At 35.0% G+C, this 17496-nt stretch overlaps 1 protein-coding gene across 1 annotated transcript; it reads left to right on the forward strand.

Annotated features, from left to right (window-relative positions):
• Positions 1–2233: 2233 nt before the first annotated feature.
• On the forward strand, positions 2234–15770 carry LOC143241747 (uncharacterized). Its single transcript, XM_076484970.1, has 10 exons — positions 2234–2387; positions 2494–2923; positions 5298–5395; positions 6860–6964; positions 8573–8700; positions 10423–10484; positions 10689–10834; positions 13072–13311; positions 14686–15048; positions 15652–15770. The coding sequence occupies exons 1-10, from the start codon at positions 2234–2236 to the stop codon at positions 15768–15770; spliced, it is 1845 nt and encodes a 614-aa protein (XP_076341085.1).
• The last annotated feature ends 1726 nt before the right edge of the window (positions 15771–17496 follow it).

Raw genomic sequence — 17496 nt, forward strand, 5'->3', positions numbered from 1 at the left:
ACACTCCTGTTCTGTGTAAATGAAACACCCCTGTTCTGTGTAGCTGATACACCCCTGTTTGTGTAAATGACACACCCCTGTTCTTTTTAAATGACACACCCCTGTTCTATTTAAATGAAACACCCCTGTTCTGTGTAAATGAGACACCCCTATCTGTCTAAATGACACACCCCTGTTCTATGTAAATGAAACACCCCTGTTCTGTGTAAATGAAACATCCCTGTTCTTTGTAAATGAAACACCCCTATTTTGTGTAAATGAGACACCCCTTTTCTGTGTAAATGAGACACCCCTGTTCTGTGTAAATTAAACACCCCTGTTCTATTTAAATGAAACACCCCTGTTCTATTTAAATGAGACACCCCTGTTCTGTGTAACTGAAACACCCCTGTTTGTGTAAATGAAACACCCCTCTTCTATTTAAATGAGACACACCACTGTTCTGTGTAAATGAAACACCCCTGTTCTGTGTCAATGAATCACTCCTGTCTGTGTAAATGAAACACCCCTGTTCTGTGTAAATGAAACACCCCTGTCTGTGTAAATGAGACACCCCTGTTCTGTGTAAATGAAACTTCCCTGTTCTATTTAAATGAAACACCCCTGTTCTGTGTAAATGAAACATCCCTGTTCTTTGTAAATGAAGCACCCCTATCTGTCTAAATGACACACCCCTGTTCTATTTAAATGAGACACCCCTGTTCTGTGTAAATGAGACACTCCTGTTCTGTGTAAATGAGACACCCCTGTTCTATTTAAATGAGACACTCCTGTTCTGTGTAAATGAGACACCCCTATCTGTGTAAATGAGACACCCCTGTTCTATTTAAATGAAACACTACTGTTCTGTGTAAATGAGACACCCCTGTTCTGTGTAAATGAAACACTCCTGTTCTGTGTAAATGAAACACCCCTGTTCTGTGTAGCTGATACACCCCTGTTTGTGTAAATGACACACCCCTGTTCTATTTAAATGAAACACCCCTGTTCTGTGTAAATGAGACACCCCTATCTGTCTAAATGACACACCCCTGTTCTATGTAAATGAAACACCCCTGTTCTGTGTAAATGAAACATCCCTGTTCTTTGTAAATGAAACACCCCTATTTTGTGTAAATGAGACACCCCTTTTCTGTGTAAATTAAACACCCCTGTTCTATTTAAATGAAACACCCCTGTTCTATTTAAATGAGACACCCCTGTTCTGTGTAACTGAAACACCCCTGTTTGTGTAAATGAAACACCCCTCTTCTATTTAAATGAGACACACCACTGTTCTGTGTAAATGAAACACCCCTGTTCTGTGTCAATGAATCACTCCTGTCTGTGTAAATGAAACACCCCTGTTCTGTGTAAATGAAACACCCCTGTCTGTGTAAATGAGACACCCCTGTTCTGTGTAAATGAAACTTCCCTGTTCTATTTAAATGAAACACCACTGTTCTGTGTAAATGAGACACCCCTGTTCTGTGTAAATGAAACACCCCTGTTCTGTGTCAATGAAACACCACTGTTCTGTGTAAATGAAACACTCCTGTCTGTGTAAATGACACACCCCTGTCTGTGTAAATGACACACCCCTGTTCTATTTAAATGAAACACCCCTGTTCTATTTAAATGAGACACCCCTGTTCTGTGTAACTGAAACACCCCTGTTTGTGTAAATGAAACACCCCTCTTCTATTTAAATGAGACACACTCCTGTTCTGTGTAAATGAAACACCCCTGTTCTGTGTAAATGAAACACTTCTGTTCTGTGTAAATGAGACACCCCTGTTCTGTGTAAATGAGACACCCCTGTTTTGTGTAAATGAGACACCCTGTTCTGTGTAAATGAAACACCCCTGTTCTGTGTAAATGAGACACCCTTGTTTTGTGTAAGCTGTTTTTGTGTCTGGACTAAAAGTTTTCGTTAAAATTAATCACTGATTATCTTGTAACTGTGGTTAAATTAATCACTGATCATCTTGTAACTGTGGTTAAGTTGATATAAATAGCAATTTGTTATTATCATAAGACACCAAAACTAAAAATGTAAGTTAACGAAAATTCCTGTAATCATATTGTTATTGTGAATCAATTCTAACGGCTCATGACGTGAATATTGTCTTTTATTTTACAGATGGCGTTACAGTTTATTTTCTACCCTTCTTTGGAACCGGTCCTAAAGACTGGTGGAATATTGAATGATCAGGACTTACTGTAGCTCGTGTGAGTGACTGAAAATAAACACATGTATCGGGAAATTTCTCGAACACTTCCACGATTCAAACCGTTGTGGTTACTACGTCTTTTGCTGTTCTTAATCAGCGTGTACGAAGGAAATCCAGCGAATAGTAGAGAAGACGAGCTTGTACAATGTGGTGCATGGTTGAAAGAACCTTTTGGTGTGATTTCTACCCTAATTTTCCGAAACCTTTTCCTGTTCCTATTACATGCACGTGGGTTATAGAAGCTCCTAAGGGTAAAGGCATTGCCATATATTTTACACAGTTCTATATGAGACGAGGGTTCGAATTTCGGAATACGACTTCTTTGATAAACCACTCGCACGCTCGAAGCAGGTTTCTAGTGTAGTAAGTTCGGACGCTGAACCTACTCGGTACATTGGTCTGAAGAGCCATTTGGTGCTGGACTTGGACGTCCGAGAAAACGACAACATTCACATGAGAGTGATGGACTTTTTCTTGGACGTCTACGGTTTTAATGTGACGTATGAAGTCATCGACAAACAGAAAGATGGACGAACAGATTCTTGCATTGATAGCCACTGTTCCTTCAACGGGATCTGCTACGCTACTGCAGACTTCAAGACTTACACATGCACGTGTCTCCAGCCCTACTACGGTGATGACTGTACATATTCTCCGGTCTGTGGACCACACTCAAACGATACCATGTGCTTGAATGGGGGCTTCTGCAGGTCCGTGAGTCTTTGTCTGACAAACATCTGACTTGAAGAGTTATTAACGTTTAAAATAGAAGAAACACAGTTATTGTTAGAATAAGAGAACACTGAAAGTAATATAGTCTCTGATATTATTGTTAATTGTCCACTTTACTGTCATTATGCAATTCCTCGTGTGTTTTGTGTTTGTTTGAATGGTGTTTGTTAATTGTCCACTTTACTGTCATTATGCAATTCCACGTGTGTTTCGTGTTTGTTTGAATGGTGTTTGTTAATTGTCCACTTTACTGTCATTATGCAATTCCACGTGTGTTTCGTGTTTGTTTGAATGGTGTTTGTTAATTGTCCACTTTACTGTCATTATGCAATTCCACGTGTGTTTTGTGTTTGTTTGAATGGTGTTTGTTAATTGTCCACTTTACTGTCATTATGCAATTCCACGTGTGTTTCGTGTTTGTTTGAATGGTGTTTGTTAATTGTCCACTTTACTGTCATTATGCAATTCCACGTGTGTTTTGTGTTTGTTTCAATGGTGTTTGTTAATTGTCCACTTTACTGTCATTATGCAATTCCACGTGTGTTTCGTGTTTGTTTGAATGGTGTTTGTTAATTGTCCACTTTACTGTCATTATGCAATTCCACGTGTGTTTTGTGTTTGTTTGAATGGTGTTTGTTAATTGTCCACTTTACTGTCATTATGCAATTCCACGTGTGTTTTGTGTTTGTTTGAATGGTGTTTGTTAATTGTCCACTTTACTGTCATTATGCAATTCCACGTGTGTTTCGTGTTTGTTTGAATGGTGTTTGTTAATTGTCCACTTTACTGTTATTATGCAATTCCACGTGTGTTTCGTGTTTGTTTGAATGGTGTTTGTTAATTGTCCACTTTACTGTCATTATGCAATTCCACGTGTGTTTCGTGTTTGTTTGAATGGTGTTTGTTAATTGTCCACTTTACTGTCATTATGCAATTCCACGTGTGTTTCGTGTTTGTTTGAATGGTGTTTGTTAATTGTCCACTTTACTGTCATTATGCAATTCCACGTGTGTTTCGTGTTTGTTTGAATGGTGTTTGTTAATTGTCCACTTTACTGTCATTATGCAATTCCACGTGTGTTTCGTGTTTGTTTGAATGGTGTTTGTTAATTGTCCACTTTACTGTCATTATGCAATTCCACGTGTGTTTTGTGTTTGTTTGAATGGTGTTTGTTAATTGTCCACTTTACTGTCATTATGCAATTCCACGTGTGTTTCGTGTTTGTTTGAATGGTGTTTGTTAATTGTCCACTTTACTGTTATTATGCAATTCCACGTGTGTTTCGTGTTTGTTTGAATGGTGTTTGTTAATTGTCCACTTTACTGTCATTATGCAATTCCACGTGTGTTTCGTGTTTGTTTGAATGGTGTTTGTTAATTGTCCACTTTACTGTCATTATGCAATTCCACGTGTGTTTTGTGTTTGTTTGAATGGTGTTTGTTAATTGTCCACTTTACTGTCATTATGCAATTCCACGTGTGTTTTGTGTTTGTTTGAATGGTGTTTGTTAATTGTCCACTTTACTGTCATTATGCAATTCCACGTGTGTTTCGTGTTTGTTTGAATGGTGTTTGTTAATTGTCCACTTTACTGTTATTATGCAATTCCACGTGTGTTTCGTGTTTGTTTAAATGGTGTTTGTTAATTGTCCACTTTACTGTCATTATGCAATTCCACGTGTGTTTCGTGTTTGTTTGAATGGTGTTTGTTAATTGTCCACTTTACTGTCATTATGCAATTCCACGTGTGTTTCGTGTTTGTTTGAATGGTGTTTGTTAATTGTCCACTTTACTGTCATTATGCAATTCCACGTGTGTTTCGTGTTTGTTTGAATGGTGTTTGTTAATTGTCCACTTTACTGTCATTATGCAATTCCACGTGTGTTTTGTGTTTGTTTGAATGGTGTTTGTTAATTGTCCACTTTACTGTCATTATGCAATTCCACGTGTGTTTTGTGTTTGTTTGAATGGTGTTTGTTAATTGTCCACTTTACTGTCATTATGCAATTCCACGTGTGTTTCGTGTTTGTTTGAATGGTGTTTGTTAATTGTCCACTTTACTGTCATTATGCAATTCCACGTGTGTTTCGTGTTTTGTTTGAATGGTGTTTGTTAATTGTCCACTTTACTGTCATTATGCAATTCCACGTGTGTTTTGTGTTTGTTTGAATGGTGTTTGTTAATTGTCCACTTTACTTGTGCTGACCGATACTGATATAAAGCAGCTCAGGAAGCTGAACCTAAAGTAATAACACAGAAGAAGAGAATTAATTGTCCACTACTGATGATGTTCAGTCATTGGTTTGAAGATATATACTGTTTAATATTATACGGATTGTATCTATTACTTTAGACACTACATTGGATCTAGAGCTCGGAAATGCGAGTGCCCTTTGGGCTACGAGGGAGTCTTCTGTGAAAGAAGACAGCAGAAAGTTCACAGTATGGACGGTAAGTCCAGTGTTGACCTTCCAGCAAGCTCGAGACCTTTTATGCCAACATTCTGTTAATAGTTTTCTCCCACACTGTGGTATACGAGTTCTGCTGGCGGCTGGATATATAAGAACAAACACGTAGAGATCACCCATAAATTATTTCATTTAAATCATTCTTCATTAGTATAAAAGAAGGACTCTTAGTAAGTGTTATGTTTCAAGGATATGCTAGTGTGTCAAAGTTCTAACTGGGAGGGGGTAAACATCTTAAAAGTTTGGAATCGCTGGTTTAAGACAGGAGCTGGATAGGTCGTAACTTAGAGGTAGATGACACTATTTCATATAACTTCAGATAAGTTTGTTTTAAATAAGAGAGAATTAGTTCATTTAATGTCGTTTACGTCGTTTTATCACTGCTTTGGACAACTGCCACTGGATGGTTGTTTCTTGCGTCAGTGTTTTGGGCAGTTGCTACTGGATAGTTGTTTTTTGGATCACAATATTTTTGAAATCATCTTAACTTTTAAAGCACCGACTAGTTTTTACCGTTTGATGCAGAGTGACAAAAAATACTCTTATCTGTCTTTCATTAGGAACGTTTTTAATGAATTATTTGTACTTTATCTTACCTAAGGTTTATTGTTGGGTAGGTCAAAGCGCCCTCTACCGAAATTTGAGTTACATAAGGCAAATTCCACTTTTTTTCATGATACTTCCCCTTTTGATGATCCGTTCCCATTATAATTTAATTAAATCGCTAAAATAACCGTGAATATTTCTTACATTTCAATAGTTTTCTGCTATATAGAAGCCTATAAAGAAGGGAGTTTTTATACTAAGGGTTTATTTGTCACCGAGTGAAATTAATTTGTCGTTTGTTACGAAGGAAAGTTTTTGAACGACAGTCGAGTATTAACGATAAATGAAGTGTTAATATAATTTTTGCAACAGTGAAACTAGTGTTATTATAAAATAAGTGCGATCAATGAATTATTTACGTAAAGTACATATTTTTCGTGACAGACTGGTTTCACGAAACTAGAAAACTATTAATTGTTTCTTATGTTACAAAGTTACAAATGCATATTTATTAATTCAGATTTGGTAGGTGTTGGTTCCCACCATTTTTATCTGCTTTTACAAAAGAAGTTCATCTGGTAGTGAATTATACCTGATCCATAGATCACACAAACTACTGATCGATTACTTAGGCCTATTTTTTTACCAAGATTTTTTTCTTGGGTAGATCGGTGCGCCCTCTGCCGAATAAATGAAAGCTAGTACTGTGAGACTGTATTTGTATATATTTAGATCTAGCTGTACCGGAATATATTCTTTGAAAAATAAACACGTCTTAAAACTAGTATCTAAATTGTGTCAAAGAAATTGATACTTGTAAAAACTAGGAACAGAATACAAGAATCTTCAGCCTGCACACAAACATTACCTTCCTTGATTGCTTCAAATATTTCTCACCTAGGCTCAAAGTTTCTCAAATGTGAAAACACCCCTAACGGTACTCAAGTGTGCACATGCCCACCAAGAAAGCAGTTGGCAGATGATTCTGAACATTGTATTGTAAGAGGTGTGTTTTTTGTCAATGAAGTGAGTCTTTAAATTTATTATTTACCTTAAACGTTAGTGATGAAGGTTTACTAAAGACAATATTGGGGGGAATCTCTCAATAAGTGTTAGAGTCTAACAGTTAGACTATATATGTAACAAAGGTACCATAGTAATAAAATATTTTGTGTTGGAGCGCCATCTACATGCTAACAAATACCTAACCCTTTGATTATAGGTGCGCATGTAAGCTATATTTCAGTTGTGTTAATTTACTTACAACTAAAATTTAAGCCTATATAACCAACAGCTTTATATGAGTCATAGAAATGCAGTTGGTATTAATATCTGTACCTTGTATAGCATCTTAACATTATAAAATATTTGTGTATTTTTAAATTATATTTTCGGCCAAAAATGTTTCATGAGCTTTCACCTGACCCCCACTACACAACTGGACATTGTAATATTTTTGCATAGTAATAAAAACGCAACTGTTCAGTACCGGGCAAGTTTAAAGATCAACCGAATATCCCTTGTTTTCACGTGGTCAAGTCTTACATTTCATTGTGCATGTATTTTAGAGCCTCAGCAAAGTTTACTTTCAAAGTAAAAGTAAATGCAGCAGTATTCTGGGTGTTATCCAGATCATTCAAAAACCTGAAGAAGACAGAATTATTTGGCTGACCTACGACTTACAGTCTTAATCGTTCTAGGTGTTCTAATGTTTGCACCATTCTGTATTCTCAAAATGGCTGGTATGGGTGTTAAAACTTTAATTAAAATACAGAACAAAGTTTCGACCTTCCTAGGTCATCTTCAGGTTAACAATGCGAGTTTGCAAACTATACGAAGGTACAAATGTTGTTCTCTACTTTAATAAAAGTTTTAACACCCACACCAGCAGTTTATAAGATTAATTATTATTATAGTGTTTTGATTTTGTTTTCTGGAGCTCAGAACCAGATAGGTTTTTGTTTACTAAACCACAATTATTTCTTGGTGTTTACTTTAAGTTTCAGAAACTTTACGTAATCACATGGCTTAAAATAATATTCGATATGGTCGTGTATTTATTTTGTCGTGCGCAAAGGGCTATCTGTGCTCGGCCAACCATGGGTATCGAAACCCTGTTTCTAGTAGTACAAGCCCGCAGTTATACCATGATTATAACTAAGTAATATGTATGACTGTGTTATAAAAATATGTGAATGAGACAACACGTAAAGAATAACTTAGTGTTTAAATTACTAGTTTATATTAAATGTTTAATAAAGTCGTGTCATATATTGATTCTCCTGTCACAATTTGATAAAGTAGATAATGCAATGTTTTATAGGCATAAAAGAATACTTCTTTGAATGATTTAGTCACATAATTCAACAGTAATGCGATATTTTTGTATAATATGGGCGTTTTAACAGTTAATAAAATACACACAGAACGTATCAAAACAAACTGAAAGGTGAATACGAGATTGAGCAGGATTTATTTGTATTTTATTGTTTGTTTACTTCTTGTGCCATCTATTGAGATGTAAGTAAAACAATAAACTACTTAAGAAGAGAGAAAACTCAGTGAAAATGTTCAATGTTTTATATCTGATTCTTATTGGTATATATTCATTTAGAAACGGTGCGATACGTTATGAGCTTCAAGATACTATCGCCAACAGTGGAATATACGTACTCAAACACTGATCTTCAAACATGGAGTCCAGTCACTTCAATGGAACTAAAACGACATCTACAAACTGCTGTAAGTATAGACGGTCACCTAAACATTCAATAGCGTTAACTAATTAAATGGAAGTGGCCACTACATACCTGTTAACTGTAGTTACTAGAAGTGATCATGCACACAGCTATGTTATCTGTAGTTACTAGAAGTGATCATGCACACAGCTATGTTATCTGTAGTTACTAGAAGTGATCATGCACACAGCTATGTTATCTGTAGTTACTAGAAGTGATCATGCACACACCTCTGTTATCTGTAGTTACTAGAAGTGACTGTGTACACAGCTATGTTACCTGTAGTTACTAGAAGTGATCATGCACACACCTATGTTATCTGTAGTTACTAGAAGTGATCATGCACACAGCTATGTTATCTGTAGTTACTAGAAGTGATCATGCACACACCTCTGTTATCTGTAGTTACTAGAAGTGACTGTGCACACAGCTATGTTACCTGTAGTTACTAGAAGTGATCATGCACACACCTATGTTACCTGTAGTTACTAGAAGTGACTGTGTACACAGCTATGTTACCTGTAGTTACTAGAAGTGACCATGCACACACCTATGTTATCTGTAGTTACTAGAAGTGATCATGCACACAGCTATGTTATCTGTAGTTACTAGAAGTGATCATGCACACAGCTATGTTATCTGTAGTTACTAGAAGTGATCATGCACACAGCTATGTTATCTGTAGTTACTAGAAGTGATCATGCACACACCTATGTTATCTGTAGTTACTAGAAGTGATCATGCACACAGCTATGTTATCTGTAGTTACTAGAAGTGATCATGCACACAGCTATGTTATCTGTAGTTACTAGAAGTGATCATGCACACACCTATGTTACCTGTAGTTACTAGAAGTGACCATGCACACACCTATGTTATCTGTAGTTACTAGAAGTAACTATGCACACACCTATGTTATCTGTAGTTACTAGAAGTGATCATGCACACAGCTATGTTATCTGTAGTTACTAGAAGTGATCATGCACACACCTATGTTACCTGTAGTTACTAGACGTGACCATGCACACACCTATGTTATCTGTAGTTACTAGACGTGACCATGCACACACCTATGTTATCTGTAGTTACTAGAAGTGACCATGCACACACCTATGTTAACTGTAGTTACTAGTCGTGACCGTGTACACAGCTATGTTATCTGTAGTTACTAGAAGTGACTGTGTACCCAGTTATGTTACCTGTAGTTACTAGAAGTGACTGTGTACGCAGCTATGTTACCTGTAGTTACTAGAAGTGACTGTGTACGCAGCTATGTTACCCATAGTTACTAGAAGTGACTATGTACCCAGCTATGTTACCTGTAGTTACTAGAAATGACTATGTACCCAGCTATGTTGCCTGTAGTTACTAGAAGTGACTGTGTACCCAGCTATGTTACCTGCAGTTACTAGAAGTGACTATGTATCCAGCTATATTATATTTAGTAACTATTTACACAGCTATGTTAACTCTAGTAACCAGAAGTATTTATTGGTACAATTGTGTTAAATGTAGTAAGTATAAATCATATTCAGAAAATTGTGTTGAGAACAATGTTTAATACAATCTTAAAATTAAGTCTACAGCTTTTGAAATCTCAATTTATGGAACCTAAAGGTCTTTTAATGAATCTTTTTAATGTTTATATTTGTAACACCACGGTTAGTATAACGTAACATTCACTAGGTAATACATTTTTACCTGCAAATCTTCTATGTTTGTTTAGTTGGTGTCTTTACTTCAACCTGGTTTGTCCACATTAAAGAACCTACTGGTCTTATCTATCAAGTAAGTAATTAGATAAAAATGTATAAGTAGTAAGATGGCAAAAGAAACTTCTGAACATTACATAATATCAGTTTTCTTGATGTTTGTTGAGAGCAATGTAAAAGGTAATCTTACTTTTAAAGATTTAAATAAATCTTGATTGAATGAAAAAAATATTTGTTATCCAAATCACCACAGACACGTGAGGTCTTTATGTCATTTCAGTGACGTAGAAGTTGTCCAGTTTCACTTTTTTGGTGAGAAAAGAGAAAGCGAAAATGTGAAGACATTGATGGAAAAGGTTGTGAGAAATGGTGAAATTAGTGGCTACAGGGTTGACCCTCACTACTTCCAGTTTGAAAGAAAACCTTGTAAGTGTTGTATCTTAGTGATTTGTGATACAAAATACAATAACAATGGTGTAGACAATAGATGTACTTAGATGATGGATTATACTGTATGTAGTGATAATTTAGAGTTTATTTATTAAGGTAGGACTCAAAAGTGAAACTGTGATAATGAGAGACTATGTATGGCATTCCACCTTCTGGAAGGTTTGTTACTTCCTCAACGTTCTTACAAAACATGAACTTTTGTATGAGGCATCCAATGATATTCATAAAAACTAAGAAAACATATACAATGATTTTCTACATTTTGTAGAAAGAGACGTTTTTGCTAAGTTTTCATTGTTATCATAGTTTGTTGTAATACAAAACTTACTGAGATCCCTGCAAAGCCACTAATTATTGTGAACTGAGAGAACAACCAGCAGATGTACTGTCAAGATGTTGAAGGTCAGATGTGAGAAACAAAATTGTTAATGTTCAGCTGATGTAGAGAGTGAGTTGAGAGAAGAAGTGCTCATAGTTCTAGTGTTGAAGGAAAGCATGTATTACAACAGAGTGGGTATGTTCACCGAATCATTAGAAGAGGTAACAACCAAGTGGTGAAAGTGGGTTATTTTCAGTTAAAGTACAGTAATTTTAAAGTGTTGATTTTGTATTTTGAGTTTTGATATCTTATATATTTATAAGTATGTAGAAACCACTCGAAATACCTAAAATAAAGATTAAGGAAAATAAGTGGGGGTCACATACATAAGATTGTGGTCCTTGAGTTAAGACAAGCATATTCACTTTTTGGAATTTAAGTATACAGAATTGGAACAGAAATTTATTTTGAGGCCATGCAAGTTGTTTTAATCTCTCAGACTTTTATTACTTTAAATTCATTTTAAAATGTGTTATTAGAGTTAATTTGGTTTTGAAATAAGCAGTAAAGTTATAACTTTTTATTTTCATTCCAAACTAAATATGCACTTATAGACATATAAATAAAGTCACATTACTTCACATGCTTTTGTTTAGTGTAGTATTGCTTATATTTTGTAGTATTTATTTAGTAATGCAGTAAATTATGACTTAAAAATTGTGTATTTCAACCTTAAATTCAGGACTTAGTCAGGCCTAGTGTAGTTAGGTCTAGATTGTTAATAAGGCTTAAGTGCATAACATCCATAAACTTTTAAAACAATAGCTGTTCATTAGGGCTTCACATTCTGTGAAGATGAGGTGTAGATTATGGCTTCACATTTTTGTGAAAAGGAACTAGGATTAGAGCTTCACACTCTTTGAAGCTGGAATGTCAGTAACTTCCATTATTCAACAGTATTTTCAGTCCCTTTTAGTTCTCATATGTTGATCCAAAGTCAACTGCATTTCTTTCTTTCACTGTATCTTATTTTAAACATAGGAAATGAATAAAAACACCAAAAGTTTATTTGTAAAGTAAAAATGTATTCTTACATGCCTCCTATTACTTGTAAATGTAGAGTGAAAAGTGTTTACTTGTAACTGTAGAGTAAAAAGGTGTTATTCTGTGCCTCCTGTTACTTGTACATATAAAGAGAAAAATGTTTATTTGTAAAGTAAAAAGGCGTTATTCGGTGCCTCCTGTTACTTGTAAATGTAGAGTGAAAAGTGTTCACTTGTAACTGTAGAGTAAAAAGGTGTTATTCTGTGCCTCCTGTTACTTGTACATATAAAGAGAAAAATGTTTATTTGTAAAGTAAAAAGGCGTTATTCGGTGCCTCCTGTTACTTGTAAATGTAGAGTGAAAAGTGTTCACTTGTAACTGTGGAGTAAAAAGCTGTTTCAAGTGCAGTAAATAAAGGTATTGTTGATGTGTCCATGACGAGAAGTTCACTGAAAAGAGGATATAAATGGAAATGAGATTTTCCATAAGGAAGAAAACTAAGAGAAAGCAGAACTCAGAAGGAAGTAGCTCTTGAGAGTAATGCTGGTTTCCCCTCAACTCTGGTTTAATGTATCTTAAAATTATATAAAATGCAACATTGAGTTTACTGATGCATTTCAACAATAAGGCTGAAAATTGGACAAAGACAGTAAATGTATGTAAATACTCCTCCATAAACTGATGTGAAGAGTGTTTTCACATTGATAATAATGTTACAAATCAACAACTATATATGGTAGTTACATGTGTCATAATTATAGTGTTAAAATGACAACATTCAACTAATTATTACGATTTAGTTTTGTGACCAATCAATATCTTTATAAGGAGGATATTTTTACATTTTCAGCCCTCAACATCTTAAGTCTGAAGACTTCGGAGAAGTTACCAGTTACTGTGGGAAGCCAACTGACCCTTGAGTGTATTGTCAGTGGGTCAAGCAAGATGGAAGTCACATGGTACAAGGATGGTTTTCCAATAAACAAAAATGTCTCTCACCAAAGAATGTGGACAGCTGTTGTACCCAAAAACTCTCAAGACCAATTTACACACTTACTTGGGTTTGACAGCACCGACATACTCGATGCAGGTAACATGTGTATGGGTTTCTCTTCAAAGAATGAATAGACATTTAGGTAATGAAACTGATTAGTGCAAGCTCATAGGCAGTTTTGTTTTGTTGTGGAACATTGATACAAATGTGTTGATAAAGGTAAGCAAGTACTTAAGAATATGACAAATATGTATATATTAAAATTGTATTTCGTAATGAAATGATAGATGTTAATAACTGACTTTATAATTATAACACAGCACTTGATGTTAGTAGTTGAATTTAGTATTATAATACAGCACCTGACATTAGTAGGTGAATTTAGAATTATAATAGAGCACCTGTTGTTAGTAGTTGAATTTAGAATTATAATACAGCACCTGACATTAGTATTTGAATTTAGTATTATAATACAGCACCTGACATTAGTAGGTGAATTTAGTATTATAATACAGCACCTGACATTAGTAGGTGAATTTAGTATTATAATACAGCACCTGATGTTAGTAGTTGAATTTATAATTATAATAGAGCACCTGTTGTTAGTAGTTGAATTTAGAATTATAATACAGCACCTGATTTAGTAGTTGAATTTAGAATTATAATAGAGCACCTGTTGTTAGTAGTTGAATTTAGAACTATAATAGAGCACCTGTTGTTAGTAGTTGAATTTAGAATTATAATACAGCACCTGTTATTAGTTGTTGAATTTAGAATTATAATACAGCACCTGATGTTAGTAGTTGAATTTAGAATTATAATAGAGCACCTGATGTTAGTAGTTGAATTTAGAATTATAATACAGCACCTGACGTTAGTAGTTGAATTTAGAATTATAATACAGCACCTGACGTTAGTAGTTGAATTTAGAATTATAATACAGCACCTGATGTAAGTAACTGACGTCACAATTATAATACAGCACTTGGTGTTAGTAGTTGAATTTAGAATTATAATACAGCACCTGATGTTAGTAGTTGAATTTAGTATTAAATAACAGCGTCTGATGTTAGTAACTGACCTTACAATTATAATACAGCACCTGATGTTAGTACTAGACTTTACAATTTCAATACAGCACCTGATGTCAGTATGTCTGTATGTAAGTGTGTTAAGTGATCTGACTGAATACAAACAGATGACGCTTTGTCCTGTTTCTCAACTTGTTGGTCATGGGTTTGAATGACCTAACCAAACATGTTCTGCTTTTATCTTTGGAGAAATGTAATAGTTAATCACACTTTTTGTTGGCAACAAAAAGTAGCTAGTGTCAACTATCAGTTTAGTCTGTTGTTTTCCATATCCGAATCACGGAATTAATGCTAGATATCTTTTCATGCATTCCAGCAAATGAAGAACTGAACCATATATGTTAGCACCTTTGTTAGTCATCCTCTGTTATTTCTTTAGGGGTTTTTACTTGTGAAGTCGTAGAATGGGGCATAATTAAAAGAATGAACAAACAGATTTATACCAGGGGCCTACCACGACCGAAGCTCATACCCCTGACTGCAACTGTGGTGGAAGGAGACAACATCGAACTCCGGTGTCTTCTACAGGAAGATGCTTCTGAGAAGTTTGGCTATATTTGGTTAAGAAATGGAAAGACTTTGAATCCCTCCAAAGAACCAGAGATCATTGAAGATTTGTTCCGAACCGGGAGTCGACTCGTCATTAGATCTATCAATTCCTCAGCTACGTACACATGTATTGTAACAAGCTCTGCAGGGAAGACAAGCAGGAAAAGTATCATCACTGTTCTGAAGTCTAAAGGTGAGTCTGAAAGTTGATGATAAGTAACTGTATTTAATAAACATTTATATATATATATATTATATTATATTATATTATATTATATTATATAAACATTTATTTGTCATCTGTTACTCGTGTGTTAATATATTGGTATTTTTTATAAGTTATAAAACATCTCATTCAATGAGTATGTATTTGTTAAGTTAGAAGATATATGTATAGTTGACGTAGATGTAGACAGGCCTTTAGAACTTGTAATTCAGGTTGTACACCGTTTTGGTATTGTCATCTTAAATTGATGTAAATTGATTTTTGCATTATAATCTGGAACACAGTTTCATTATTTTAAATTGGGCAGAATTCATATTTTAGGTACTATAAATGTATGCTTAAAGCTTAAATTGTGTCGTATTTTATTTTGAAGGAAATAGTTTCTAATATTAATTCAGTAGTTCTGTATTATAGTTCTAAATCAACTTAACTCATGAAGTATCCACCATGGAATGATTGACAGGATGTTTTAAATCTCAAATTAAAGATAATTTATCCTGTGTTTTTCAACATACTTCCCACAATACCTGTTTACTACATAATACATTATTTTATCTCTTCCTTTTAAAGACTTTCCAGTCTGTCCTGCACAACACTTTGAAGGTTTAACATGGAAAATAACAGCAGGAAACTCTGAACATAAGTTTCACTGTCCAAGAGGATTCAGAGGTGGGCATTTCTGTGTTTAGTAATATTTACATATATGTCTGTGGAGAACTGCCTCACGAATATTTTAATCATATCAAACAGGGTCTGGCATGGCCAGATGGTTAAGGCTCTCGACTTCTAATGTGAGGGTCATAGGTTCGAATCCCTGTCACACCAGACATGCTCGCCCTTTCAGCCATGGGGGTGTTATAATGTGACAGTCAATCCAACCATTTGTTGGTAAAAGAGTAGCACAAGAGTTGGCAATGGGTGGTGATGACCAGTTGTTTTCCATCCAGCCTTACACTGCTAAATTAGGGATGGCTAGCAGAGCTAGCCCTTGAGTAGCTTTGTGCAAAATTCAAAAACAAACAAACATATGAAACAGAAAATTCAGCAGCATGAGGTTTTTGAGTTTTAAGTTTTAAAAAAAGATAATATTCAATACAGAAATTTTGTTTTAGAAAGTATGTTAACTTAAAGTTCATGCCTCAACTTTTTATATATGGTAACATCTAACCTAACATAGTGTTTTGGATGACCTGTTGGTCCATCTCGACTGTTCCATATTTTAAATAAATTAACTTAAGAACAAACAAATAAACCTAAAACTAGTTCTGGTCATTCATATCAAGTTTCTTCTTAAAAACTCAAATTTACTGCTTCTACAACTGATAGTGACAATTTCCAGTGGCCAACCACCCTGTTACAAAACAGAGACTGCTGTAGCTCCTACCATGTCACAATGTATACTTCTGTGCCCTAGTTCTACTGTTCTTATTGTCAAACATGATAATCAGATCCTCACTAACTCCTCATTTTTCAAAAGAAAGCAGTTTCCAAGATTTCTGATGCTCATCACATGTCAACACGATCAGATCCTCACCAACTCCTCATTTTTCAAAAGAAAACAATTTCCAAGATTTCTGATGCTCATCACATGTCAACACGATCAGATCCTCACTAACTCCTTATTTTTCAAAAGAAAACAGTTTCCAAGATTTCTGCTGCTCGTTACATGTCAACACAATCAGATCCTCACTAACTCCTCATTTTTCAAAAGAAAGCAGTTTCCAAGATTTCTGATGCTCGTTACATGTCAACACAATCAGATCCTCACTAACTCCTCATTTTTCAAAAGAAAGCAGTTTCCAAGATTTCTGATGCTCATCACATGACAACACGATCAGATCCTCACTAACTCCTCATTTTTCAAAAGAAAACAATTTCCAAGATTTCTGATGCTCATCACATGTCAACACGATCAGATCCTCACTAACTCCTTATTTTTCAAAAGAAAACAGTTTCCAAGATTTCTGCTGCTCGTTACATGTCAACACAATCAGATCCTCACTAACTCCTCATTTTTCAAAAGAAAGCAGTTTCCAAGATTTCTGATGCTCGTTACATGTCAACTCTTTCTCTCCAGTCACCATTCTAGTGACCCTTCTCTGACCTTTTTCCAACAAGTTGATGTCTTTCCTAAAGTAAGAATCCCAAGACTGAACATAATATTCTAAAAGTGGCCTAACCAGTGACTTGTACAATAAAATTATAACCTCTTTAGACTTGTATTCAATATTTCTGTAAATACAACTTATGGTGAGCATATTGCAGATAACCCATTGTGTTGCTTTGCGCTTAAATACAACCAACCAACCAACAACTAATAGGCATATAATTACTGGAAGTATTTCTGTAACCTCTGTTGAAGACAGTAGTGACATTAGGTGACTTTCAATCTGTTGGTACTTGTTCACTATTCAA

The sequence above is a fragment of the Tachypleus tridentatus genome, unplaced genomic scaffold (assembly GCF_004210375.1).
Source record: "Tachypleus tridentatus isolate NWPU-2018 unplaced genomic scaffold, ASM421037v1 Hic_cluster_1, whole genome shotgun sequence".
Taxonomy (NCBI): domain Eukaryota; kingdom Metazoa; phylum Arthropoda; class Merostomata; order Xiphosura; family Limulidae; genus Tachypleus; species Tachypleus tridentatus.